This window comes from Micrasema longulum, unplaced genomic scaffold (genome assembly GCF_059751315.1).
Source record: "Micrasema longulum isolate JH-2025_06_02 unplaced genomic scaffold, ASM5975131v1 h1tg000087l, whole genome shotgun sequence".
In the NCBI taxonomy this organism is placed as follows: Eukaryota; Metazoa; Arthropoda; class Insecta; order Trichoptera; family Brachycentridae; genus Micrasema; species Micrasema longulum.
Window position 1 is genome coordinate 1,041,187 of NW_028277293.1, and position 27,331 is coordinate 1,068,517.

At 31.8% G+C, this 27,331-nt stretch overlaps 1 protein-coding gene across 2 annotated transcripts; it reads left to right on the plus strand.

Moving 5' to 3' along the window:
* Positions 1–1,018: 1,018 nt before the first annotated feature.
* On the plus strand, positions 1,019–26,875 carry LOC148284815 (ubiquitin carboxyl-terminal hydrolase 7-like). Of its 2 annotated transcripts, XM_088234713.1 has the most exons (13): positions 1,019–1,273; positions 2,558–2,730; positions 3,924–4,034; positions 6,079–6,142; positions 7,042–7,083; positions 7,173–7,366; positions 12,052–12,229; positions 14,163–14,478; positions 16,601–16,790; positions 18,740–18,877; positions 21,289–21,479; positions 24,501–24,945; positions 26,414–26,875. In XM_088234713.1, the coding sequence occupies exons 2-13, from the start codon at positions 2,560–2,562 to the stop codon at positions 26,549–26,551; spliced, it is 2,178 nt and encodes a 725-aa protein (XP_088090839.1). In that variant the 5' UTR covers positions 1,019–1,273; positions 2,558–2,559; the 3' UTR covers positions 26,552–26,875. The 2 variants fall into 2 exon arrangements, with proteins under 2 accessions (XP_088090839.1, XP_088090847.1); XM_088234721.1 differs by lacking the exon at positions 6,079–6,142 and having other exon boundaries at positions 1,106–1,273; positions 3,924–4,029.
* Positions 26,876–27,331: the final 456 nt, after the last annotated feature.

The following is a 27,331-nucleotide window of genomic DNA, read 5'->3' on the forward strand; positions in this document are numbered from 1 at the left end:
GTCAATCGAAGCTAAACTGGCAGTGCACAATGGAGTTTTAGTCGCAACACTTATGTATGGAAGTGAAACATGGATCTGGCAGAGGAAGGATGAAAGCCGAGTGAACGTGGTTGAAATGCGATCTCTTGGACGAATGTGTGGGAAATCAATATGTGACAGGGCTACGAATGATGAAATCAGGCGAGATTGTAAATCTGAGCCAAGTATAATTGATAAGATTAAGAAAGGGTCTCTGAGATGGTTTGGTCACGCAGAACGAATGGACGACAAAAGAATGGTAAAATGAGTATATATGGCGAAAATGAACAGTAACGTGAGATGAGGACGACCAAGGAAGACGTGGCATGATCAGATAAACCAAAATCTTAAGTTTGGTCATCTCAAAAGCAGACAGAACGGAAGAGCATGTACGACAAGATGCATGAATGTGGAAGAAGCTAGAAATGTATGCCAGAATAGACGTATGTGGCGGTCCATTCTCTCTGCCTACCCCTACAGAGAAATGGCGTGATGGTAGTAGTAGTAGTAATGACCAATCGGTTAATTTAAGTGGCCACTTTACACACTAACATTCACTATTGTTTTTATGTTTGAACATTTAATTTTCTTAAATTTTTTCCCCCGATGATTTTTGTGCAGTTGAAGAGCTGAAACCTTTATTAATGTGGGTTATATTGTTTATTTACACAATTTAATTAATTTCAAGCCAAATTTTTCAGTTCGATGGTTTAAATTGTAGCTATGTAAAATTTTCAAAATTTCATGGCAAAATACTAATCATTTAAGTAAGATATTTTTTATAAATATGTAATGAATTATGTTCTGCAATCAATTTATAAGCAAGATTAATGAAGTTTGGAAACAAGTACACATAAAAATATTATTTTTTAAATATTATTTGGAAATTGGTCAACTTATAAGAGAAGAAAGTTAATAAAGAATTGATTAGTTAAGATATATTCTTGAAATAATATTTGAGATGTCTGATGCAAATATATACTTCCAAACTGGCAATATCACACATGTTTGGATAAGTCTATTTGTAGTCCATCCAGATTCTTCACACCGTAGCTATATTTAGCGTTGGGTGTGCTCCAACAGATTTATTCTAGAATCACTTGAGTCGTGGTCAATACGCTTCTGATGTATTATCACCAGTTTATGTTTTTTAATAAATTTTAAATTAAGAGTTGGTTAAAGTGATAGTTGAACACTGTTCGAAGTTCAAAGCATATTTTTAATCTTCATTTTGATATTGAGTACATCCCAAAAAGTAAGCATTTAGGTTAATTTTTATTATTTTTATGTTTATCGATATTGTTTAATTATCACTAAAATTATAAATAAAGGCTTAACAAATATAAAATAAAGTTCAACAAATTCCAATGATGGTAATGTTATTTATTAAATTGAATTACATTATGACCTTTTCCAATTCAGCTTAGTTCTACATAGTGGCGTTTATTCATAAAACAAGTTTGACTAATTTCTGGTTATATATAGACTCCAACCTAATGCGTGGTCATTGGTGGATTTTTATAGTAAACTTGTAACAGATGATTTTGTTTTTTAAACGGATATATATTTGAGTTTTTGTTATTTCCCCAAATTATTCAATTTGGAGACAATTTTCTAAAAGTAAAAAATTACTTGTGCCCGAATAATGGGAACCGAGTTGTGGTGCAGTGGGATTTGAACCTCGGACCTTTAGTTGTGAGTCCATAACATGACCACAGGACCACAACCTGGTGACATTTATTTCCATATTGGTGTTTGCCAGTAAAGTTACCATGTACCTTATTGTTATTTAAAAGCAACCCACGTGACACGATATTTTAAATGTTTTGTTAGTAAAAATGACTTCACATCATAAAGCTAAATTTGATAAAAATAGCCCGTGATCTTCTTACATTATATCACCAAAATACAAACTCTTATTCCATCCTCTCTGGGAATCTCTTCAGTAGTAACTTTAGATACAGTGTTAAAATATTCATTGAAATAAATATTTATATTTTGACACAAAGTTATTCTATGCATATTTCAATGACATCTTTAAATGATTTTTCATTAAATGTGAGGTTTCAGCTTGGGAACGTAATATCCCTTTTTGATCTTCTTTCTTATTTTTATATTATGTGTTTTTGCACTAATTAATCTATTCTTTAAGTTGTACCGACATAAAATATTTTCATTCCGAAACATGATACCTAATGGAGTTGGTCACTTTATAGCTGCAATAGTCAAACTGTAATACAAGTAAATATTATAAAGTGTAATCAAAAACGAATAAATCAATTATTTTTCGTTCCTATCTTGATTTCTTAACATATTTGATGCATCAAACAAAACGGTTTTCACTTTTTATAATTATTTAAGTAAATTAATTTTTGAAAAATGATTGAGATTCATCCAAATTATTTTACCTACTAAGCAACATCTAGAAACAACTTTTCAATTTTTATAATTCTTCAAATAAATACATTAATTTATTACCCGCCTAATCATGGGTTCTTCATACGTAGTGGTTTTTTAATGACAATGTATTCTTATTTAGACATGGAAGTACAGAGGGCCTTCTGCATTGTGCGAAATGAGGCTTTACATAAGCAGGTATTTATTGTTGAGCCTACTACTCCAGTTGAAGATTTCAGACAAATGATCGCTGAAAAATTTCAGTACGAACTTCAAGAAATAGACCTTTATCTACAAAATTCATCATGTCCACTAGTAAGTTATTCTAAAATATTATGCCTGTTTTGTTTATTATGGTTGCATTGCATCGTTTGCATGTTCATTGATTTATTAATATGTGTGGGTGAAATCAGATGTTTTTGACGTGATTTTTTTTTTCTAAATTTATTCCAACAGAGAGGAAAACCATTTTCAAGAAGTGAATATGGAAGGCATTTAAAGGCAGCATCGTATCTAGGGTCATAGGTGTCTCTGCCAAGATTGGAATTTCGCGCCCCCGGAGATTTATTTTACATGCAGAGAAAAAGAAAAGAAGGCTTTTGTCTGCAAAGTGCACCCCTCTGAGGGTTGCGCCCCTGCCAACCATCTGCGTGGCTAGCCTCTAGTGCTGTTTATATGGCTTATGACCCATCACTAGCTAGTTTAAGTGTCATAAGCCCTGTAAATCCCTGGACTTCTATATTCCCTTCTCAATAATATTTCCCCTCTCTGTAGCAATAAATTTAGATCTTATCAACTCCCTAGAGAGAGAATCCAGCCAGTCTACAAACATTTGGACTAAAAATATTGTTGAAATAGTTAACGAAAAATCATTTTTTGTGAAGCGCATTTTGTTTTGAATAACTGTTATTTCTTTTGTGTCAAGAATTGGTTAATTTTGGTTGATTAATTTTTTAAAAATTCATTGAATATTTTTAAAAAAATTGTATTCTTACATGTTTTTTTTAAAAAGCGATTGTTCACATAAGCGTCGTTCTTCCTTAGAGAGGTTTTTACCACTATTAATGATTCTGTTGATCATGAATTATGACAGCAATTATTTGAAAAAATATAAACCTTCACTGTACTTACTAATCCTTTCCAAACTCAATCTATTATGAATGCATTTTAGTATCTTTTGTTTTAGTACCCTTGGCCACGTGGAGTAGTCAGCGTATTTGCCTACCATGCAAGAGGTCTCAGGTTCGATTCCCGACATGGTTGACATAAAATATTTGTTTGAAAATGTGTTTTTACACTAAAATATTTCATAGTCCCTGGATTGCACCCGAAGCCTAAGACTGATTATCTTAACTTCATGCAACATAAATGATCAAAATACACTGCGATTAGTGTACAAATGCAGTGCCCTATGCACCATTAGATGCGAAAAGGGAATAATGATGATAATGATGTACTTTCTAAATTGTCTTGTTATTTAGTATGTAATTTAATATCTTTTGTTTTAGTATCATTTATCATCTACTTCAGAGTCACTCTCGAGTTCTGGGCTAGTATTCATTAAATCGAATTGGAACAACCTGTTCTTTTTTACTAAGAAAAAGGACTATCCCAGTAAGGTAAGAAATTCAACTAATTATATTTAATATGGTTCAAATAGATTGTAATTTAATAAATGAAATTGTGAAGGCTGGAAAGATCAACGGGTTGATATTTTAAGTGACAATTATTTATGGTAAAATGATTTAATCACACTGTCCAAGAGTACTTAGTTCAGAAGAAGTGTGTTTTGTGCAATACGACTTGCAGATGTTACGGGCTAGTGTCATTGTTGTTGTTTGGAAACCATTAACCTTCTTGATGTTGGATCACCATGTCGTCCAGTAGCTGGGATTGAAATGGTCCAAAGTTGTTATATTTATTTATTTATTCATATTTTTCGCTTACAAACTATAATTAATAATAAAAATAATGTGACCTCACTGGGGTTTCCCGTGCCGAAGACACTTAACAATTTAGTTATTTTTTTTATTACATTTGAGAATAAACAAAGAAGACTCACTTAAAAAACTAACATAATTCACAAATATTCAGACAGTTTTAAAAACAAGGTATTTATATACATCTATATTATTTATATTACAAAACACACAATGAAAACAACAAAAACCTAACATAAGCCATACAGTTGTGGAGCAGTTGATTCAGCATTGGTATGGGCGAAAGAGACAATCCATTTTACTTCTACCTAGCTCCACTATCCATTTTTTTGCCTTTTTAAACATTTTCTCATTACTAATTGCTTTAATAGATAGTGGAAGTAGGTTATAGATTTTAATTGAATAATACTCAAAATCCCTTTGTCTGAAAGTGGTATTAGTTTGTATTTGTTTGTATTTGTTTAAGTTGTTTATGTGTTGAGGATCTAGTGATTATATTATTTGTATGTGATGTATTGTGGGGGTTGTCTTTATATAAAATGGGAAGGTATAGCTGGCTCGTCTATCCTACCTTAGCTTATATGTGAAAATATTCATTAACGTGAACAGAGAACACTGTCATTCGCAGATGAAAATCACAGAGTGAAATCTCAGAAAAGTGCACATGGGCCTTGATTACAATGGGAAGTTAACAGATTCATCTTCAACTAGGAAATTCAGCCCTTTGGGTCTCGCTTTATCGGCCCTGCGGGCCTAAGTTGATCGGCACTTCGGTCTTCATTGCAATTATTAGAATCTCGAGCACTGTGAAATTTCACCCTTTTGAGCCTCAGAATTTATTTTTCGCTATTAGGAGCAATCTAAATGTGAAAATGAACCGGGGTGTGGTCCCGTGGCTAGTGTCGCAAACCCAGGGATCAGAGGTTCATACATCGCACCACGCTCTACCACAACTTGGTTCTCATTTTCTAATAAATAAATAGTTTGGGTAAATCATAAGAACACAGATATTTATTAAAAAAAAAAAATAATAATCTGTCACTCAGAATAACGCTGTGTAAACCACACAATTATTATATATTCAATATATTGATGGCCTCCGTGGTGAAGTGGTTAAGATGCTTGACTCAGGCATAGAAGGTTCTGAGTTCGATTCCTGGTGAGAACACAAATATTAAATGTGATTAAAACTACTTTCTCTGCCTGTCTGTTATTATTATAATTCACCGATGAGAAATTAATAAATTGCTTTTTTTTTTACCTTACATTTGTGTTTTCTCATTTTGCAATATTACGCGGCGACTTCAAGAATGCTCGCGGCGAAAGTGGGGCATAGTGGGGATTTTTTCGGACACAGTTCGATGTATTCAAGTATGATTCTACGCTCCGCTCCGTCTAAACTATTCTTAATTCTATAGTAGTAATATTTCAGGCGTTTACCAAGGTGGCTAGAGAAGGTGCATTTTTTATATGAAGAGGTAGCTCATTCCAAAGTCTAGCAGCTTAAATGGAAAAGGAATAGCTAAAAAATGATGTGCTATGTCGAGGAATGGAATCTTGGAATGACATGGATAACTTCCTCCATAAATGCTACAAACAGACAAGTCTTGATTCATTCAAATCATATTACGATGATTTGAATGAATGACTTGATGATGATTTGAACGCACAATGATTTTTTCAGCTTAAAATAAAAATCATGAATTTTGATTTTCTTTTGCAGTATATAACTCCTCCTGCAGAAGATATTCAAATATATATGAAACAACCTCCACCAGAAATTTCATGTGAGTTAGATTACTTAATACGTATTGGGGCCGCGATTATTCGGATTCACAAATTTAATATTTTAACCATGCAATTTTTTTTTGATTGTTAATAAATTTATTATTTTATAGACGTATATGGACATACACATCCTGACGATGAGAGTCAAACTTTAAAATCAGTCAAAATATAACTCAAAACAAAGTGGTTTCGACAAATGTATAAACAAAAGTATATAATATATCATACCTCAAAATGAAAAATACGTACTCAAAGAAACATACATATTAAAATAACTCATTTTCGGTTTTAAAAATGTCTTATTAATTTTTACACATTTTCTTAAATAAGCAAATAGACTCAAAATTGAAAAAAAAAATTTTTTTTGAGTTTTATGCTGACTCGTTTCGAGGTTACTTCTTCATCATCAGGACTTGAACGAACTTAAAATTATTCGTGTTGCTATTTATATTTATTAAAAAATATTTTAAGAAAGAATGCTAGTAAATTCGCTAGTAATTCTAAGTTTGTTAATCAAATTAAAATGTTTCTTTAAAATCCGTAATTATACTTTATTCATTTGTCTAAGTCTTTTATGCGGGGTTTATTTGGTCGGTCAACAAAAATCAGCAAAAAAAACTTTGGGGCAAAGGCTTTATTTATTTAATTCATACAAATACATACATATCACAAAAAAATATAATAATAACGTATCCCAAACTCTACGAGGCCAAAGGCCCTGTGTTGAGTTAGGATACAACATAATGGAAAGCGGAAGCACGTACATAATTAAATAATAGCAAAATAAATATTTAATATTATTACATAAACATACATATATTTCAAAGGGCATCTGGATTGATTGGTCAAGTTATTTGCATATTTGTATTCACATTTCTCTTTGTAAAACATTTTGCAGTTCTGAAAGAAGGCCGCAGAACACACATTAATACTGATCCAGGTAAGTGGAGGAGGCTTTCGATGTAAAAACATATAAAATTCATTTTTGAATTTTCTTGTTTTTTTTTTAACTTATAATTTGTATTTCAGAATTTTGTGGACTACGAAACGTGGGAAATAGCTGTTATTTTAATTCAATCGTCCAATATTTATATATGACCCCCGAATTCCACAATGCTATTTTGAAACTTAAGTTTTCTCAAAACTGTGAAGAAGAAGAAGAAGACCTGTTAAATAGAAAACAAACTTTGGATAAATTAAAAAAATTGTTTCTGTGTATGAAGGTAAATTTTTGTTTTATTATTATGAAACTTAATTAATTACTATTAAATGCGGGTAATATTTAATTAACAAGCGGACGATATTGCATCAGAACATTATTTGTATTCAGTGCAAAGAATATAATTTGGTCTTATTGTATTTTCAGACCTACAAATTTTATCACAATTAACATTTAGTTTGATGATTTTTTTATGCCAATGAAAAATATTTTACTCATAATATTTGGGATTTATTTTTAATTGGGTAATTACATTTTTTAATTTGGTTATTATATGTTAACCGACATTCTTTTTAGTATCTAAAGGCAAATAATGTTTGCTGCAAGAAGTAAAGTTTGTGAAAAAATGCAGTTTTAAGCAAATCGTCATGATTGTAAAACAACAACACGTATGATTTTCTTCAGCTCTATCTGCGAGCGGTCCAAATATTTTTTTAAAATACAGGTCGCTAAATATTTGACGCAAAAAAATGCAGAGGTAGAACACCCCAAGTGCTGTAAAAATAGGCAAATGTGTTCAATGAATTATAAACTATTTCTGAGATATAATTCAAAACTGAGAAACTGCACCCTCAGATCTTTCTTATGTTGATAAAAAGAAAAAAACACTTTGGAAGTGGCTACTTTTTTTAGAACTACGCGAAAGCTTATTTATTCTTAAGGTTTTTGAAATACCATGTGGCTCTTTATACCTGTTCTTAAAAAAAATATGAGTATCGGCGTCTCCGATACACTATTGAGAAATACTATTATTCAATAAAAAGTGAGAATACTTCCGATTTAACGATATCTTTTTTTTTCTTCAATAGCGTACTAAATATTCAACAAATAAAGAAGCAAAAAGTTCAAAAAAGTTAATATTTATCCCAAAAAAATAATTCAAGACGCCAGTGGTGAAATCAACTAAATAAGGCAATAAAAAAATATATATCTCAGAAACGGTTCACAATTCATTGATCACGCTTGCCCTTTTTTACAGCCCTTGGGGTGTTCTACCCCCTACATTTTTTTACGTCAAGTATTTGGCCACCTATACTTGATAAGTGCATACCCTTTGATATTTGGGTCAGTTATACATACCCATATGTTTTTTTAAAAACCCTTTCAAGATCAAATATTAAAGAAAGTCAATGTTGCATTTTTCCCACATCTGTCGTTGTTCTACAATCACTACGAAATGTGCTGTGATGTGCGGCCTCGAAAGTAATGCTTATTTAAGGTTATGGTGATTGAATGTTTGTATTTTCAATATATTTTCAGCATTATAAAACTGTGAAAATTTCTTTCTTTATGCAATAACTAATGTTTGTGTTGACATCTTAATACACATAGACATGCCCTGAGCTTTCAAAAATGATGACGTTTTAAGCTAGGGTTTCCTAGGACAGCGGTGCCCGTATTTTAACGGCCGTAGTGAACGGTGATGCGGTGGATAACCGTCGTAACGGTGACTGGAGTGTGGTTTCCTAGGAAAACGGTGTTATCAACACCATTCAACACCGTTTCACTAGGAAATCACTCTCTAGTCGACGTTACGACGGCTGTCTACCGCATCACCGTTCACTACGGCCGTTAAAATACGGGCACCGCTGTCCTAGGAAACCCTAGCTTTACTCATGCCCAAACGCTTAGTCTTGCCCAACGCGTATTTAGCCGTTCTTCGACCGCCAGCCAGGCGCAGGCGTGACGTTTAGAATCGAAATCAAAATGCTTGTTTGTGTCATGAAAACGTGTAAAAATCTTTCGGATAAACGTTGTAAACAGTATTGCGTAACTTTTCATTGGTACATATTGGTTCGTGAGTGATTAACGAAACGTAAAACAATTAATATTAAAATATAAATATTATTTTTTTGTAAACGTCAAACAACGCTTAGCGGCGCAATTGCAAAACTTTTCTTATTTACAGGGCTGCACTGATAGGAGTGCGTTTTTTAAGTATGGTAAATGTCAGTTAATATTATTTTAAGGTAAACGTCATTTTATATTATTTTTGTATTCCCAGAATCCAGTAAAAAGAAATAAATGGGTTGAAATAAAGGGATCTTAAGGAAAGAATCTGATTGGGATCAACCAAAAACGAATGTTGATTGGTTAACGTTAAAATACAAACTTTTTTATGTACCAAAACTTAGTATCCTCCAATTTTTGGTGGCATATGCATGATCGTTGAATGCAGCCCTGGTATTAATAAACATTTTTTTTAACTATGGGTACATTTTCGCGCCACTACTTTAAAAAATATTTTATTCTATAGGGCGCGCCTATGTATTAATATGTCAATGACGGTATGATAATACTGCAGCGTTGATTTTTTGCGTTACATTCTATTATACATTTAGCGTGACAATTCGGAAACTCAGTTTTGACTTGAATTGGATGTTTTTGCTATCAAACATGAATGCTATTACATTTATTCCAACCGGCGCGTGGTAATTTATTTTCCACATTTATTTGCAAGCGTTTTCCGTTCATTAATTTATAAGTCGAGCGAATAAATTATGCGTTATTTCCTATTTTGCAGTTTTTTTTACTCTCTCTAAAAACAAATAATATGTAATAACTCCTAGCCATTGCACTACAAGGATTGCCTATGGTGTAATAACTATGTCACACGCACAGAAGTTTAGTATTTGATTGGTGGTTAGATTACAATTGGGAAATATCACAAACTACGAATACCGAAAAAAAAATGTAAAATGAATTTAGGAAAATTAATTGTATTTCCAAAATCAATATGGAAATTGTAAAAAATGTTTTCATTTACAATTTAAAAAATAAAATTGTTAAAAAATACGCTTTCACAAAAACGCGCCATGATTGATCGTGATACTCGTGACGTCAAGATTCGTGTTCATTTTCAATGTTTGGCATTTTTCCTTTCCATCTGTATGGGCCGCTATTGTCGCGTAGTTTTTACGAAGGATTTTGGCGTTGTGAATTATACGAGTATATTCGTTGTGCATCTGGGTACTATTCAGTATTTATAACCTTTTCACCAGACATAAAATACAAAAATACTTGTAAAATCACTAATTCGAATAGGGTTGTGGTCCTGTGGCTAGTGTCTTGGACTCACGGATCAAGGGTCCCTGGTTCAAATCCCACTCTACCCAACTTGGTTCCCATTTTCTAATAATGAGTTTTTACAACTCGTTGAAAATGGCCCTTAAAATTAAATATTTGGGTAAATCATGCGAACGCAAATATTACTTTTTTTATTTTAAAAAAAAAAATACACGTCACGTCACGTACACGTCGGTCGCCTCATACAAAGTACGTACTGGAATGACAAAATTTGATGCGAATCGTGACGTATAAGGGTTGTGGCTAATGCAATGCGAACCGTTTTTTTGGGGATTCAAAATTATAAATTGATAAATATTTTTCATGCTTCTAAAAGGAAAACAAGTATATGATTTTTTTTACTCGAAAGTATTCCATTGAACCCGCAAAATCGCAAATTGAGCACCTAATCTACAGCTCAACACACAGGCGGTAATTGCTTGACGTTAGGGCTTATCGCGGAACCGATTTATACAGCGACCACGAGCTGCTCGTTGAGGAAATTCGCCTTAAGCTCCACCGCATGACTTAACCAAATATGCTAAAGCCCGTCGCATCGAAAAGCTGAAAATTCCCGCCACTGTACAACATTTTAACTGTAATGTTCGAGCTAATCTAGAAAACAAAAATGGTGGTCATAACTTCTTAACTCCAACGGTCTACATATAAAGTCAGTGGCAAACTCTCAAGGCCTCAATTATATTGTCCGCAAAGACTGTTCTAGGAGCCAAAGAGAGCGTGCGTCCGCGGTGGATGTCAAATGGTACTTGGAATGAAATTGAAAAGCGAGCAAAACTAAAAGTATTGAGAGACAGGGAAACAAATTCCAATCAAATTGTTGTAATAAGAAACAGCTACGATGTCAAGAGATCTGCTTGCATGGACAAACGTCGTTTCCTGGATTCCCAAATAAATGCAGCAGAAGAGGCATCTTGCAGAAATAACGCTAAAACACTATTCAAAATCACTCGTGAAATATGTGGCAAGACAACACCGTCCCCGGGTCCTGTTCGCAACCCCAGTGGGGTGGTTGAGTCTGATATGGAGCGAGGTGAGCGACTCCTGAAATAATCATTTCTGCGGGGTCCTTAACCACTCACCTCCTTCGGACCTATTCCATATTTTGGCAGAGGCTGTTCAAATAAACATTCCTAGAGCAGCCAATATCCTTGACCATTCTCCAAACACTGCTGAAATCATTAAAGCGGAATTATGGAAGATGGAATTAGTCCCGAGCTGATAAAAAGTAGTTTGGATGCAGTAGTTCTGCAATGTTGCAATGTTGCAACGATAACATTAAACTAGAAATGCGTATCTAAATAAATAAAAAAGCTCTTTTGATAATGTCATAAATAGTGCCTTTTTAAATTCATTTTATATCCAGTTATTTTAGACATTTGATTTTAAGAAATCATGTTTTGAATTCGCAATAAATAACATTTGCCGATTGCGTCATTTAAATTAACAGTATAAATTTTTGCTTCTATTTATTGTGGTTTCAATGTGAGAAAGCGAATAAACCAAAAAATAATATTCCAGCGACTTAACCTTGCGTTTGCATTTTGTTTTCTGAAATTTTATGCTTACTAACTTTGTTTATAATTGACATATTTACTGTTCAAGCTTTCGAAATCGTCTACTTTATGCGCTAGAGAACTACTGTATAGCCACCAGTGGTACAAGAACACAATGAGGCATGTGGAGCAAGACGTGCAAGAAGTGTTGACTGCAGTATTAAATGAGTATGATAGTTCTTTAACAAAACTCAATATACAAAATTTTGTAAAAGATAAGTTTGAAGGTAAGTTCTTGTTTATTTATTGATTATTCAATCAGAACCAACTAATACATTTCTAATAAAATAAATAAAACAACTTTGTTTTTAACCACTAATTTTTATTTTTCCGACCGGTTTCAAAGCAAACAAGCTTCAACTGGTCGGTGAAAAATAAAAATTAGTGGTTAAAAACAAAGTTGTTTTATTTATTTTATTATAATGAATAACCACACAGTTAGTGCTTCAAATATAAACATTATATTATAATACATTTCTTTTTTATTTTCTATTTGTCTCTTTCACTAACGCAATATAAATGTCTCATTCACAAACAAAAATCAATTTTTAAAATTATTTATATTTTTTATTAGTCATTTTCATAAATGGTACATGTTTTTTTACTCTACACAAATCTACTTTTTTTAATATTTTTTTATTATTTATTTAACTATTAACTTATTAAGGCTTTTTAGGCTATGCTTGTGTCAAGCCACAATAAATAACAATAAAAATACATAGTAAAATTAATTAGATCAAATTATAATGACATAGAATCACAATCTAGAAAAAAAGGTAAATGTAATAAATAATCAAATTCCAAAGAATACAATGCAAAAAAGATATTAAGAAATAATTTTTAAAATATATATATTTTTATACATATAGTAAATTTTATAACTGTAACTCTCCAAAAAAAGAGACTAACTCTTGTGCTTGGAGAGAGACTTACACTGTTATAGTTGTTTATTTATTAGAATTTATATAATTTTGAATATACGAGTACATGAGAAAAAAAACTTATAGGATGTATAAGAAAAACATAAATTTACAATACATTCATACTAATTAAAATTCAATGCAGTTTTTACACTTGTTCAAAAAAATTATTTCGATTTACTTTGAATTTATTCATGATATATTAGTTTAAATAGTTTTTAGTTCATTGGGGAGATTACTGTAATTTTTGACACCTTTGAAAACAAAACTATTTTGAAGATGACATATCTTGAAGATACAAGTTCTCCAGAACAGAGCTCTGAGAAATATTCTTGGAATGAAATGGGACTCCCATGTCAAGGGCATTTACCGACAGACAAAAATACTTCCTTTCAATGTGATGGCACTGCATGTCATCACCAACGCTATTTCGAATATCATGAATTTTTCTGCTCACATAAATTTAAAATTCACATTTATTCATGGCATTCACAACTCAACAAAGTTCGGCAAAAAATCTCTTGAAAATATTGGCCGTTCCCAATTTAATAAACTGCCCGATGAACTTAAAAATAAAAAGTCGATTGGTAAATCTAAAAGTGTAGGAATTAAAAAATATTACCAGAATCTTTTTAAAGTGATGGTTATTAATATAATATCTATAAATAGTGTATAATACTGTGTGGTTATGTATCTAATATTATGTTTTCTTATTATTGATATTATGTATTGTTACAAAAATGTTTTTTTTATGTACAGTCACAAATAAGTTTTTTTAATAATATCTGGGAGTATAATATCTTGTGCATGTATTATATGTTTTATAAATAATTTAAAAATACATATAAACGGTGTTTTTACACTGTAATATTTTATTGTCCCTGGATAGGCATCTTAAGCACAAGACGGATAATCTTTCCTGTATGTAGCAATATCAATGCAGTGCCCTATGAATCAATAGAGTAAGGGAGATTGTCTTGGATTATTTTTAAACTTTTTTTAAGAAACGCGCCCAAAAAACTTCTCAATTTTACGCCCGTGCAAAAAATTATTATTGTGTATTTTTTTGATTTTCTGATACAGAATGTGATATAAACTTAATTAAAATTATCTTAAATTTCGCGACAAGACCCAATATTCAACTAAGTCTGAACAATTGTTCACTATGAGAAAACGATTCAAGTTTGCATGTTTTTTTATTTTATTTGAACTTTCTGGTTTAATTTGTGTACATTTTTAGGGGCGTCCACTTCTTACATACAATGTGATACTTGCAAAACCGCAAATAAGCAAAAGAGTGCCTTTCGGGATATCCAACTACCCATTAGGGACAATAACACCAAGCAATGTTACGGTACATTGATCGACGCCCTGAGAGCCTATATAACTCCCGAAGAAATGGTTGAGAGTAACCAATATGAATGTAGTATCTGCAAGAAGAAATCTGATGCCAAAAAAATTTTAGAATTCCTTAAGTTTCCATACTTTCTGAATTTTAATTTGATGCGATTTAACTATAGCGTGGAGGACAGAGCAGTTGTGAAGCTTAATAATAGGTGAATAAAATAATATTCAACTACATTTTGAGAAGTTAATTTCAAACATTGTAATTAACATATTACGACAGATATGAAGAACATTTTACAGAAGTCTAGAGGCATCCACAGGGCTTATGTCGTTGGCTGGTTTAAGTGGCCACTTTACAACATTCTGTGTAACATTCACCATTCTGCCTATATTTGAACATCTATTTTCCTTCAGTGTGTAAAGTGGCCACTTAAACCAGCCAATGACAGGTCATAAGCCCTGTGGATGCCTAGACTTTTATATTCCCTTCTGTAAAACGTTCTTCATATCTGTCGTAATATTGACATATTAACAGCTCCCTAGGGGGTTCAATCCAGTCCTTTTCTACAAAAAATTGGACACACTCAAAGTATTGTTGATTGTTACAAGTTGCGAAAAAAAGCTATTCTATCATTGGTGGAAATTTAAAAGAAAGTAAGTTGTAAGAGACGCTAAGCGTAAATCGTTAGAGATTAAAAAAGAAATAAATGTTTCATGAATTAATACCAATTTTCATTATTCAAAAAATATTTATTTGTTCGAATATATTCACAAAAAATAAGAAATGCAATTGATTTTTAACCTTCTTTTCCTCTCCTTGAACAATTTACTTATACTTTGTTCCGTACAGCATTTAAATTTCCGCCGACGATATGAGATTTAAAACATACAGTAATTGATATATCCATGATATACTAATATTATAAATGCGAAAGGGTGTTTGTTTGTTTGTGTGTCTTTCGCGTCTCAACGGAGCGACTTTTTACACAGGCGTAGTCAGAAAGATGGCAAGTCAAATATGTTACTTTTTTTTCATCCTGAAAATGAAAAAAAGTGCTTTAAAAAAACGGTGAAATATATGAACAGTGAGCAACATTATTTGATAATGAGTAGACGGTAAGGTGGGACGTCAAAATAATTTATTTGAAATTAATTCTTTAAATTACTATTTTATAATTGACTCGCTTTATCTATGACTAGTTTGATTTGCTTTTCGTTTTGGTTTTGTCGTAGGATTTTGGATTTATGAACATAATAACGATGCTACGTCACCATGAACTAACGGATGATCTTATTTCTTTCATGGCATTCCATTTAAAAAATTCATATTGATAAACAATACAACGAATTAATTACCGAAATGATTTCTCCCTTTGAGAACATTAATCCAGGCAAATACGTAGTATGTGACCTGTCTTCGGCTGGTTTACATTATTATCAGCGTCGGATCTAACGGGATATACTCGTAGCACCCTGTTACTTAATGAAAAGGGACGGGCTTGTAAATTAATAAAAGCATATCATTCTACCATCCCTTGTAAGCAAATGTCTGATTCTTAGTGCCAAACCTTTGGTAGGTCAGGGTATGGTTATCATTTTACACACTGTGAATCATTTGCCATTCCGCATATACCAGAATAACACATATCTTCAACTCTTGTTTTTTGCATTTCTGTTGTAATATATACAAATTTTAATATACTCCCAAGTAAAATACAGAACTTCTCTGCAAACATTATACCTCAAAGTAATTGCTGATGTATACATAAAAAATCTAAAATATTAGCTAATGCATAAACATGCTATGAAGATTGTTGTTATTATTATTTATTTATCCATTCACTATGTCTTCATTTAAACATTTATTAAGACACATGTCCCACTTCATGAAACCAAAATCCTGTTTGAAGTTTATATAAAACTTTTACAGTAAATATTACCATATTTGCTACATGTAACAAAAATTTCATTAAAAATACATGGCAAATCAAATATAAAAAAGAACATGCAATAAAAAAACATTTGAAGTACGTGAAAAAATAAGATTGAAATAAAGAACCTCAAATATTTGAAAAACCATCAATGAGTTTCTCACTTAAATCCCCCCTTAAAGAAGATTCAGTCCTGAAACTCTTTTTTGGAAATAATTTTTGTTTTTGAGAGCATTACACACTCTTCTAAAATATTTAACACTCTCAGTGCGATACAAAAGAAGTGTCTTTGAGCAAAAGTCATCGGAGTTTTGGGTTTAACATAATTCATTTCCTGGGAAAACCTCGTACAGATGTTTTGCTGAGACTTCTCCTTATTGTTCGATTTTATTTCTTTCAGGGTTGAGTTTCCAAGTAAGTTGAATATGAATGAGTTTATAACTGGTGAAGAGACGAAGGAATTATATAATTATGAACTATATGCCATTATAATTCACAGTGGCACACCGTCCTCTGGACATTATTATGCACAAATAAAAAATTTTACAACTCGGCAATGGTACAGCTTCAACGACGAAGCGGTCCGTTCTGTGAGTATCTCTTATTTATTTTTATTTATCAAATCGTTTTACAAGTTGTGCTGTTATTGTACGCATACAAAGCGTTTCTCCAACCTACCTCTAAGGTACTATGTATCCGTGAGGATTAGGAACATTATCGAAAAACAATATCACCGTCGGCGTCGTCAAGATCACTTGTACTGTACAACTATCATTATTCTACCTCTGTTTGATCTTTTATGTCTCGAATTTTTTAAAACTTAATGGTCTTGGATTATATTTGGTATTTCGTTTTTGAGGTTTGTAGACTTATAATCTATTTTTATTTTATATTTGTTTTTTTTATCCATGCAATTATATTCGGCAAATGATTGATCAAAAGCACTGTTTATACCTAAGGTTTCATATTCCTTTCCCAACTATCTCATCTCTGTTGAGATATCAGTTTCTTTTTGATATTTTCCACACACGCTCCTAAGCTGGAGCATGTGGACATCTCCAAATGCCTCCAGGAGACCCTATTCAGCACTCTCGCCTCCTCCCACGTCAATTCCGTGACTCTCAACTCCGTCGAATAAATCCAAAAGATCTTCATCGACGGTTTTCCAGGACGGGTGGAGCCTGTAGGTGTGAAGAAGAGGCAGCTTGGGTTAAAGCTCTCTTAAAGCATCGGCAGCACGTGTCCAAGCCAGGTCCACCGCCGCACTCCAGAATATAGGAGTACATACTGGCATTATACAAGAATTATGTAATCGCCATTTCGTTTTGACTGAGTGTATAGTAGAATTCGAGACAGCACGCATCGTGTTAAAAGTTGCTCCAGCAATTCCTAGGCTGGTTGCGAGTTCTTCGTTCATACCACCACCCTCAGTTATGTGAACTTACAAGTATTTAAAGCTGTCAACTTTCTCAATCCTCTGTCCACTACAAAAAAAGGCTGATCAGAGCCAGGACAGGATTTATAGCACATAATTTATGTAAGTCTTTTTGGTATTAATATTGAGATCCAAACTAGCGGAATTTTCCTGCAGTCTGTCAACAATTTCTTGAAGATTACGAATCAAGTTTTTGCGAAGAACCGCATCATCTGCGTACTTCAAGTTACGCAACTTCCTGGAGCCTCACTTTGGTGGAATCCGAACCAATCAGTCAAAGAGCTGCCGATTTTCACACGTCAATTTCTGATTATCTGGCTGATATTTGTTTGCTGATCCTGATAGGGTTTTAAAACTTAGTACTTATCTACCTGTAGTACGCCGATGATGCAGTAATAATTGTCCAATAATTCAGGGGTCTCCAAGTCACTGTTGATAGTCTAAATGGTTTAAAAATCAACATTGTAAAAATACAAATTACTGTGTAACATTTTGAAAATGCCAGCTTTAAAAAAAAACTGGAAGTGCGGCTTGGAATAGGAGGCATCACATTTAACAGTATGTAGGCTGTCTGGAAATCTGTTATTTACTGGCCGAAAACCTAATGCCGCCTACATAACACCTATTTTCCTATATATGCAAATTGCATAATCTTACTATAACCTGTAACATCAAAGTAGTGAATTTTGAGAAAAGATTTGAATTTGTAAGGAATAAAGGAATAACAGAATAGACGCAGCAACCTCTAGTGACTACTGTCTTCAAACGGAGGCATTTTATTGGCATGGCCATTTACTGCGGATACCTCTTGAGAGCCTTTATCACGATTACCTACTTAACAAGGAGTCAAGTTCTCGACATCCTGGATGTCCACTGCTGACTGCCTGTCGGGAGATCATGTCAAAACTACGGGACACAGTCCTGACTTAAGATGATGCGCAGGAGTTGGCAGCAGATATGGCTGTTTGTGGACACCGTATGCTCCAACTGGAATAATGATTTAGATATATTCAATATTTCATGTTTTATTCATAATGTTTGCCATGCTTTAGTTTATCTATATTAAAGTACAAAGTAAAATTATGGTTTTAAATATTTTTTTAGATTCAAATAAGTATGGCGATAGAACGGGCTTTTGGAAATGGCATTTCTGCGTGTAACGCTTATATGGTATGCTATAGAAGGGTGTCGAAGGAAAATGAAAAAAGTTTGAAAGTGACCGAATTGCCTTCTACTACCAAGGTAAAAAAACTCTACATATTTTTTTATACAATTTCAGTCTTTTTTCTTGAATTTTTTTACATGAAAACTGAAATATGAACCGGCTCGTAGTTTCGTGGTAATATTGCGGACACACGGATCAGAGGTTCGAGGTTTATAAACCTTGCGCATCCTCACAACTTGATGCTATTTTCAACTTATTTCTGACTAGTTGAAAATGGACCCAACATTTTTTAAAAAAAAAATTACTATTTAAATATTATTTTTATAACATAAATAAAGTACTGATTTGTTATGAAAACGGTACTATGAAAATTTACTTGAAACAAAATAAAAATGAGTACAACTTAATCTTATTATCCAGACAAATTAATTATAAGAGTTGAGGTCTCCATAATAAAAAAGAAAAAGCGGTGCATAATGTATGAATTATTATGGTATATTTTATTTATTTTTTCTAGATTTTCATAAAACGTTAATATTATTTTTAAACAAATTTTCCATCTTCTAATAATAATAAAAAAACGAACTTTCAATTTTTTTTTAATAGAAAAATGTCACATACTACGAATACTGAAAAAAATATATGAAATGAATTAAGAATAATTAATTGTATTTTCTAAATCAATGTGGATATTGTCGAGAAATATTTTCATACATAAATGTAAAAATGAAATTCAATAAAAATACGTTCATAGAAAAACGCGACGTGTTTGGCCTTGGTTGTTGTGACGTCGAGATTCGTGATATTCTTATACATGAATTTAATTGGCTGGAATTGTGACGTATTAGGGGCGTGGCCGATGGAATCACCGTTTTTGCGAGAATTCAAAATTACAAATTCAAAAGTATTTTTTATGCTTCTAATAATTAGCAAAAAAAGATTTTATTTGGGACTGTATTTAATAGACCTTTATTACTTTGAAAGTAAAAATAAATGGTTTTTCCCCATTTTGTATTTTCGTATTTAAGAATACCAGTTATCACTCTTGCCAAAGCGTTGATGACATGCAATTTGTCTTTTGATTATACTTAGTGAAACATTTTTAAAAAGTGTTTTAGCGTTGGGTAATCGAAAATGTGGATAATTGACTCGCTACTGTTTTTACCTCTATCCGGGTGGAGAAGGAATTCAGCTTGTGTGAGAAATGAAACTAGAATCCTCTACAAATATTTTTCAGTTAATGATTACTTAGGTGAGAATACTGAAAATGAAATCGATTGGAGATCAATCTACCTCGTAGTATCTGCCAGTAAGAAAAGAGGCAGTTTTTTGTCGAAAATCGCAAAATGAGTTAAATATAAGGTAATTTTCCGCGCTCCGTGGTGTAGTGGTCTAGACGCTTGACTCATACACTGAAGGTTCTGGGTTCAATTCATTCAACACAAACATTATGATGTGATTTTTCTCAAGCCATGACATAACATCTCAGTTCTCGACATAATTCACCATAGTACTCGTAATAAGGTATTTTTACAAGACGAAAATAACGTTAAAAATATAATTTAAATTTAGAGCAGATTTTTACAATTCTAATGATATAACTATCAATGTATTCAAAACGAGTTTTCATAAATTATTTTCGGGTTTAAAAATGAGCACATACAAAACGGCTCTCAGTTGGCATCACGTCATTTTGACGTCACGCGTTACGACCGCCAGCTAAGCTTCTAATAAACATTGGGTACAAGTTTGGCGCCAAAACGTCATACGTCTTGTTTTCGCGTAATTCAAAATATGCATATTTTAAACCTTCGTAGAAAATTTATCTTCTTCTAATCTTTGTAGAAAAAATTATTAACACCGTTACTAACGTATTTTTTTAGCTTATTTTAAAATAAAAATAATTAAAAAAACGCGAAAAGACCCTATTGGGCCTCCTGGCCTGTTGTGGTGTAAAAAAAAGTCATTTCGAACCATTTGATACACAGAAATGAGCAGTAAAAAAAAAATTCAGAACGAAAAACGATAATGCTTTTTTTATTTTTTTAAGCAAGAACACAATATCTTGAGATCCATAAGCAAATACACAGTGCAGTTATGGCACACACAGGTTTTATGCTTTAGAAACAATTGACATACTGTGTTTTTATGACTGATTATTTACAGTTTTTTTAAATTTGCATAATGTCAAAAAATAAAAAGTTTCATATCTCAAAATATGACTTCTGCAAAAAACTGCCATTTATGCTTATGACGGTAGTATAGTGGTTGGCTCATTTGTCTAATGGCAAGGTTGACTGGCAAGGTAATATTTGTTATGTGGTAAACAAATAAGGCACTGCTAACTCGAAGTACAAGACTGATAACCTTACCATCATGTACCATTCGATCGAGATCCCCGCATTTAGTATATTTACCTATGCACCATCAGGCGGGGATACGAATTCTGCTGGACGTTTTATCGGATTTTGTGCTGTTACATTTTCAGGAGCTGGCGAGGCTATATCTTGCAGAAAAGGATGAACGTCTTTATATTTTCACCATATACATTAACTTTCTCAGTAACTTAATGTCGAGCGTGTTCTACATCAGCGAGGCCGCAACTCTCTCTGACCTCATAAATGATGTAGAACAAGTATTTCAGCCATACTTGATCGATGTCGATTTGAGTAATTGCAGGTTTGTGAATATGATGCGAGAATGCACCGCTAAATGCTATGTCTTGTGTTTGTTGTAATTTATGGATGCATGCCTCCCCATTTTACTTTCGATGCGCATTTTTATGGTTTTTATTTTACCCTTTCTTACCTTACTTGATACAAAATATCAATCAACATTTCCTTTAATTCCTTCATAATTTTTTGAATAAGAAAGTTCAGTGGTTTAAAAAAATATATTCGTTAATAAACCAAGTCAAAATACATTTTGAAATATATTTATCAGTGCAATGATTTTTTTAAGTTTTGAAATTACACTGCCCGTGACATTACAAGTTCTTTACGGTAAGTTTTGCTGATTAGTGGATTGTCTTTCCGTAAACCGGAAGTCTATCACAACAGTCAATCATTGGTTGATTCACAAGAACATATGATGTCGTTTTTATAAAAAAACATTTTTACTATCGAAACGTTATCGTTCAATTAGGTTTAGGTTTAGATTGATTTATTAATGACAAAATACATCATTTTTAACTTTACATATTACATAACATTACTTATTTTATTTGTACGAAATATTAAATACGTATGAATATTTAATGCTCTAATTTTTACCACGTGAAAGAAAACATGTTTTATATCCAATTTCCCATAGCACTGAACTTCCCCATTCTTTGGCATAAAAACAATTTGTTTGAAAGCTATAAATTGAATTTGAATTATTCAATTTTTAAAATACAAAAGTACTAAAATATTTTGTTATGTGAATTTCATAAAGAAAATATTAATTTTCTTGACATATTACAACAGGGATGAAGAATATATATCTTTTCCCTAGGGGATGAAATCCAGTCCTTGTTTACGTAGATTTTGACAGACTCAAAATATTACTAATGAATTCCTCTTGCATGCTTTCAAATAAATATGTTTTATTGTCCCGAAGATAACATATTTTTATATTTCTAATTAGCGAAATTAACGCTCAGTTAAACCTCACATTATAAAAAAAAAATGTTTTTTGTTTAAAAATCTCCATGATCTAAAATATCACACGCAAATGGGATTAGAAAAAACAATAAAACTGTAAAAAATTATAACTGTAATGGTAATCTACTAAATAAACTACTTAATACCGAGAACGCGTACGATGTTTGCTCGGAGACACTTTTCATATATAGCTCCAAGAGTGTTCAACGTCTTGGATGAACATATTAAGTTCTCCAAAACAACGTCTATATTTAAGATGAAGATCCATAACTGGATTGTATCGAGGGGTAGAGACCACTGTATGAGATTGCTTCGGGAATAAATGCATAACATCGCTGTTGTTTTCATTATTATCCATATACGTGTATCGTATATGTCATACGTATTATTATATAACTTTTGATTCCATTTTCGACATGTATTATAAATTTTTATTATTTTTATTTTTCTATTATTATTTTGTATATTTTGTATATTGTTTTGATTATTTTGCATATTTTTTTTGATTACCTGTATATTGTTTTCATATGTCAATAAATATTTTTGATTTATATATCGAAGAGTCCCGACTTAACACGGAATTTTCTAACAAGTCGGGACATAAAAAACATATAATTGTGTCTATGTAAAATTGTGTATTTTGTGCATTAAATAAAAAATAAAAATCGCCCTCCTTCTAGAAAATTGATATGTTTGTACTAACTTAAATAATAGAAAAATTTTGTGATGTTTTTATTTCTCTTTCCTAATACGTCACTATAACATACTTTCACGTGTTTCCACGTTCCTATTGTCTGTTTGTGTTTTTTCCTATTTATTAAACATATCTAATAATACTTATTTGGTGCTGTCTGAATTTTTTTGCTGGCGGTTTTTTTTATAGAATTACTATGATAAGGCACGGTGAGAGTGAGAAATGGCAAATACCTAAGATAAAAATGAAACAAAAAACTTATAAATCAAAAGTTATTTTATTTCAAATAAAACTTTGTTTTCCGTATAAAAATAAAAAAAACTTTTTTTTTAAAGAAATAAATAAACATACGAAATTGAAAGAAATACCAAAGAATCTATTTAATAAAACAAGTGAATTAGAACATTAATACGGAGCGTCCTCTGGTGAGGATAGTCTCCATCTAACATGGCTCAGCCTGTTCTAAGATGAAGATTTTTTACGTTTGAAAGTATAGGTTGTTCTGTACGAATATAATAATAACAATTAAAACTAAAACTCCTAAATTATAAATGCATAGCTAATTAAATAAAAGAGTTTAATATTATTATTAAAGTGTACTAAAAATACATAATGTTACTTAAAAAACATAAATAATATAATAATAAACAATTATAAAATAAATAAAATATTGAATCAGTTTAACATCGATTTTTAAGAAAGATATGCTGGAGGTTGGGCTTATCCAGAGACCAATACACGTATGAGTTAGAAACTAGCTTAAATATATCTTATCTTCAAGACCGTCAAAATAAATCCGATCTTCTAGACCTATTTAAAATTCTCAACTCACTCTTCGATGCGCCTGAACTACTGAACTCAATAAAATTAAATATACCAACTAGAAACCCCAGACAAAACTTACTTTTCTATACTAATAACCAATATAACCATAGAACTTACCATGGTTTTCATTCCCTTATGCAAGAATTCTTAGGTCTGCCAATAAGCATACCAGTCTTGATTTTTTTGATAAAAAATTGTCTTTTTTCAAACGATCGCTGAATCAAATTCAATTTTAAACTTTACAATAATTTTATGTGTGTAAATATGTCCTTAAAAATGCCCATTGGGCGTATATATAACTAAATAAATAAATAAATAAATAAATAAAATAACGTAATACGTAAGAATATGAATAATATGTGGACCAATTATTTAAAGTAATACGTTTATTAGTCTACATATATTTTACAAAAAATCTCTCGCTACACTATTTGATAATTAATTATATACACTACTTCGGTTTGGGTAATTAAAAAAAAAATACATGTAATACATTTAACATAAGAAAAGATATTTCATAAAATTGTTGTTTTACAGGCTCATAACATATGATCCAGTAAAAATGAAATTACTTCGGACATTATTCGGGAACAAGACAATTAAAGAATACGTGACCGAATATAAAACAAACAATCTGATCTTCAAACACTGTCCCCATTTGAGTAATATTGAGAAACCGACAATAATTGTGTTCTGCGACTATCCTCTATGGGAAACTCCATCTAAGCCTATGATAAGAGAAGACGACCCTTTACCCATGTCCAGAAACGGACAAATCCTTACCAATTATTATCATGATGGCAAAATATTTCGATGTGTCAAGAACTCGCTTGTGTCAACTTACTTCAACATCCTAATATCAGGAATCGTACAAAATAACTTAAGATTTAAGTTCACTATTCCTGAAAGACAAATGAGTGATTTTAACCCCGCGGCGGTGGTTACCACATTGAACTCCTGTTTCCCAGATTTCGATCCAAAGGTAAATTTAATTTATGGTTACTTCAGATTGTTCCCAGTTTTTGTATGTTCAACAGACCATTTTTAGCAAAATTGAGTTATGAATGCCAATGTTCATCGTCTTATTACGCGTCCATGTAGCTAAAGAATTATTTATTTACTAACGGACATTTTCCATTCACAATTCATAGGGTATTAATTTTACAATATAAGAATAGTTGAAAACATAAAAAAAGAAGCACTGACAAACATAACGGACATCAAGACAGGATCTGGACTATTTATTTAGTGCTCGTTTAAATCGTTGTAAACTTAAACAAAAAAGTCCAGATCTTGTCTTGAGTTAACAATACGACAACGACGGGTCATTGGAGTATTAAGGCCATAGTTTGTTCTATGCTGATCGATGAACAGCTCTTCATTGTTTCTCAACCTACGAGTCAGAACATGGAATTTTAAGTGTCCTAGTAATGATGGCACATCGATTATACAATCTAGTATCCTGAACACATACGAGTATATGGAGTCAATATTAGTTTTGCGTTATTTTTTCCGTTATTTAATCGTATTTTCAGCATTTTTAAATGCTTTTCTCGACTTGGTGATTTTCAAAAAAAAATATCTTGTACAATTTGCAAAATGGTATTTTGAACATACAAGGCAGAGTTGTGTGATTTCATTTTTATTTAGAAAATCAACAGTATTTATATAAAACTTACATAATACCTTTCGAGAAATTTGCAAGTTTGATTCTTGCCAGTAGTAAGAAAAATAAAAAGAAATATTTTTTCTCAATGAGAAACATCAGCCCCTATTTAAATAATTAAATTGTACGGCAAAGTTTCCTGAAAATATTCCAAAAAAATAATGAAAAATATTTGTATAAAGACTTTGAACGATGTCACTGAACCAGCCAATGATATGAGAGCTGTGAAGGATATCCGGTTTGCTTACCTTAAACGAACCAATCGGGAAAACTGACAAAAAAGAACCTCTGACCTCACACGTGGAGTTATTTCAAAAATACAAAACTTTAAAAATCATATCGCTGATAATACGATATATACAATTTTTTTTTGCTTAGTTTAATAGTCTATCAACAAAAAAAAAGAAAAAAAGCATTGAACTTAATCATTGGTCTGGGTGTTGTGTATTTTTCATAACCTACCTCTTTATCCCCTCTTTCTCACCTGCTGACAAGCCTCTAAATAGAGGCTCAGCGAGCTTCTAATATATGTAAGACGGATGTTACAAAATATTGTAGAACTTATTTTTATAGAAGTCAGTTATGTTTGTATTAAAAAAAACAAAAGCCATTACTTAAACAAGTCAATGACTAAGTCATTAGCTCTGTAAATGCCTTCCGAATTCCATTATCAATCTTTGTCAACCATAATAAATTATTTTTTAAAGAATGATTGTCAATAAAACACCGCCACTGTGTAAAAGTTCGGAGCTATATATTGTATTTATATTTGATTTTTTTTCAGATTATTAGACGGTCCGATCTACTCAATTTATTGAAACTATACAAATTCCTCTTGGAGAACAAGATTAGTTGGACAAAATATCGATTTCACATTAAAATATCTTCATCGCGAGTTTTGCAGCTTCAAGTCATCCACTGATATAATTTTTCGTGGATTTAAAAAAAATATGATAACCTATTTAAATTTCAAAAATCTTAATTTTATATAGTTTAGTTTTTTCATTCTTTGTTACGTAAAAATGCATTTTTATTTTTAATAGTATTAATACTGGTAGTATTGTGTTCTTGAGGAAAGAGTCAAAAGCGCTTTTTTAATATTTAAATTAATTTAAAACAACGTTGCTAGGTGATTACAAGTTATTTAAGTCTAGATTGTTTACCTGTTGATGTTCATACATAAAATGTAACGATTACTTACTAAGGTATTTCAACCTTTATAATATATAGTTATTTTAAGGATAAATAGGTTATTTTAGTCAATATTGTTTACATAATGATGCACAAAACAAACCATCACGCCGTTTCCCCGTAAGGGTAGGCAGAGAGGATAGAACGCCACAACACTCTATCTTTGCATACAGATCTCGCTTCCTCTACATTCATACATCTTCTCATGCACGCGCGCCGATTATTCCGACTTTTGACATGTCCATCTTTAAGTATTTGTTGGATTTGGTCATGCCATGTCTTTCTCGGTCTTCCTCTATTTCTGCATCCATCAACATTCGTTTGTTTGTTGTTTAATGATGCACAAAAACAACGTTTATGGTGTGCTCGGTAAAAGGTGCACCAAGCTTATTATGTCACAATTTCGTTTCGTTAGTTCTTTCGTTCGTTCACGTTTAAACGCAATCAAAATCATATTTCTCTCTCGTTCCCTCTTTTACGATACGAATGAATTTACGAAATGAATTAGTTA

Bases quoted from the DNA above. Each gene is read 5' to 3' on its own strand.
- LOC148284815 (XM_088234713.1), top strand. From the start codon at position 2,560: ATGGAAGTACAGAGGGCCTTCTGCATTGTGCGAAATGAGGCTTTACAT. The intron at 12,230-14,162 runs GTAAGTTCTTGT...GTACATTTTTAG, and splicing joins TGTAAAAGATAAGTTTGAAG to GGGCGTCCACTTCTTACATA. The intron at 18,878-21,288 runs GTAAAAAAACTC...TTACATTTTCAG, and splicing joins AATTGCCTTCTACTACCAAG to GAGCTGGCGAGGCTATATCT.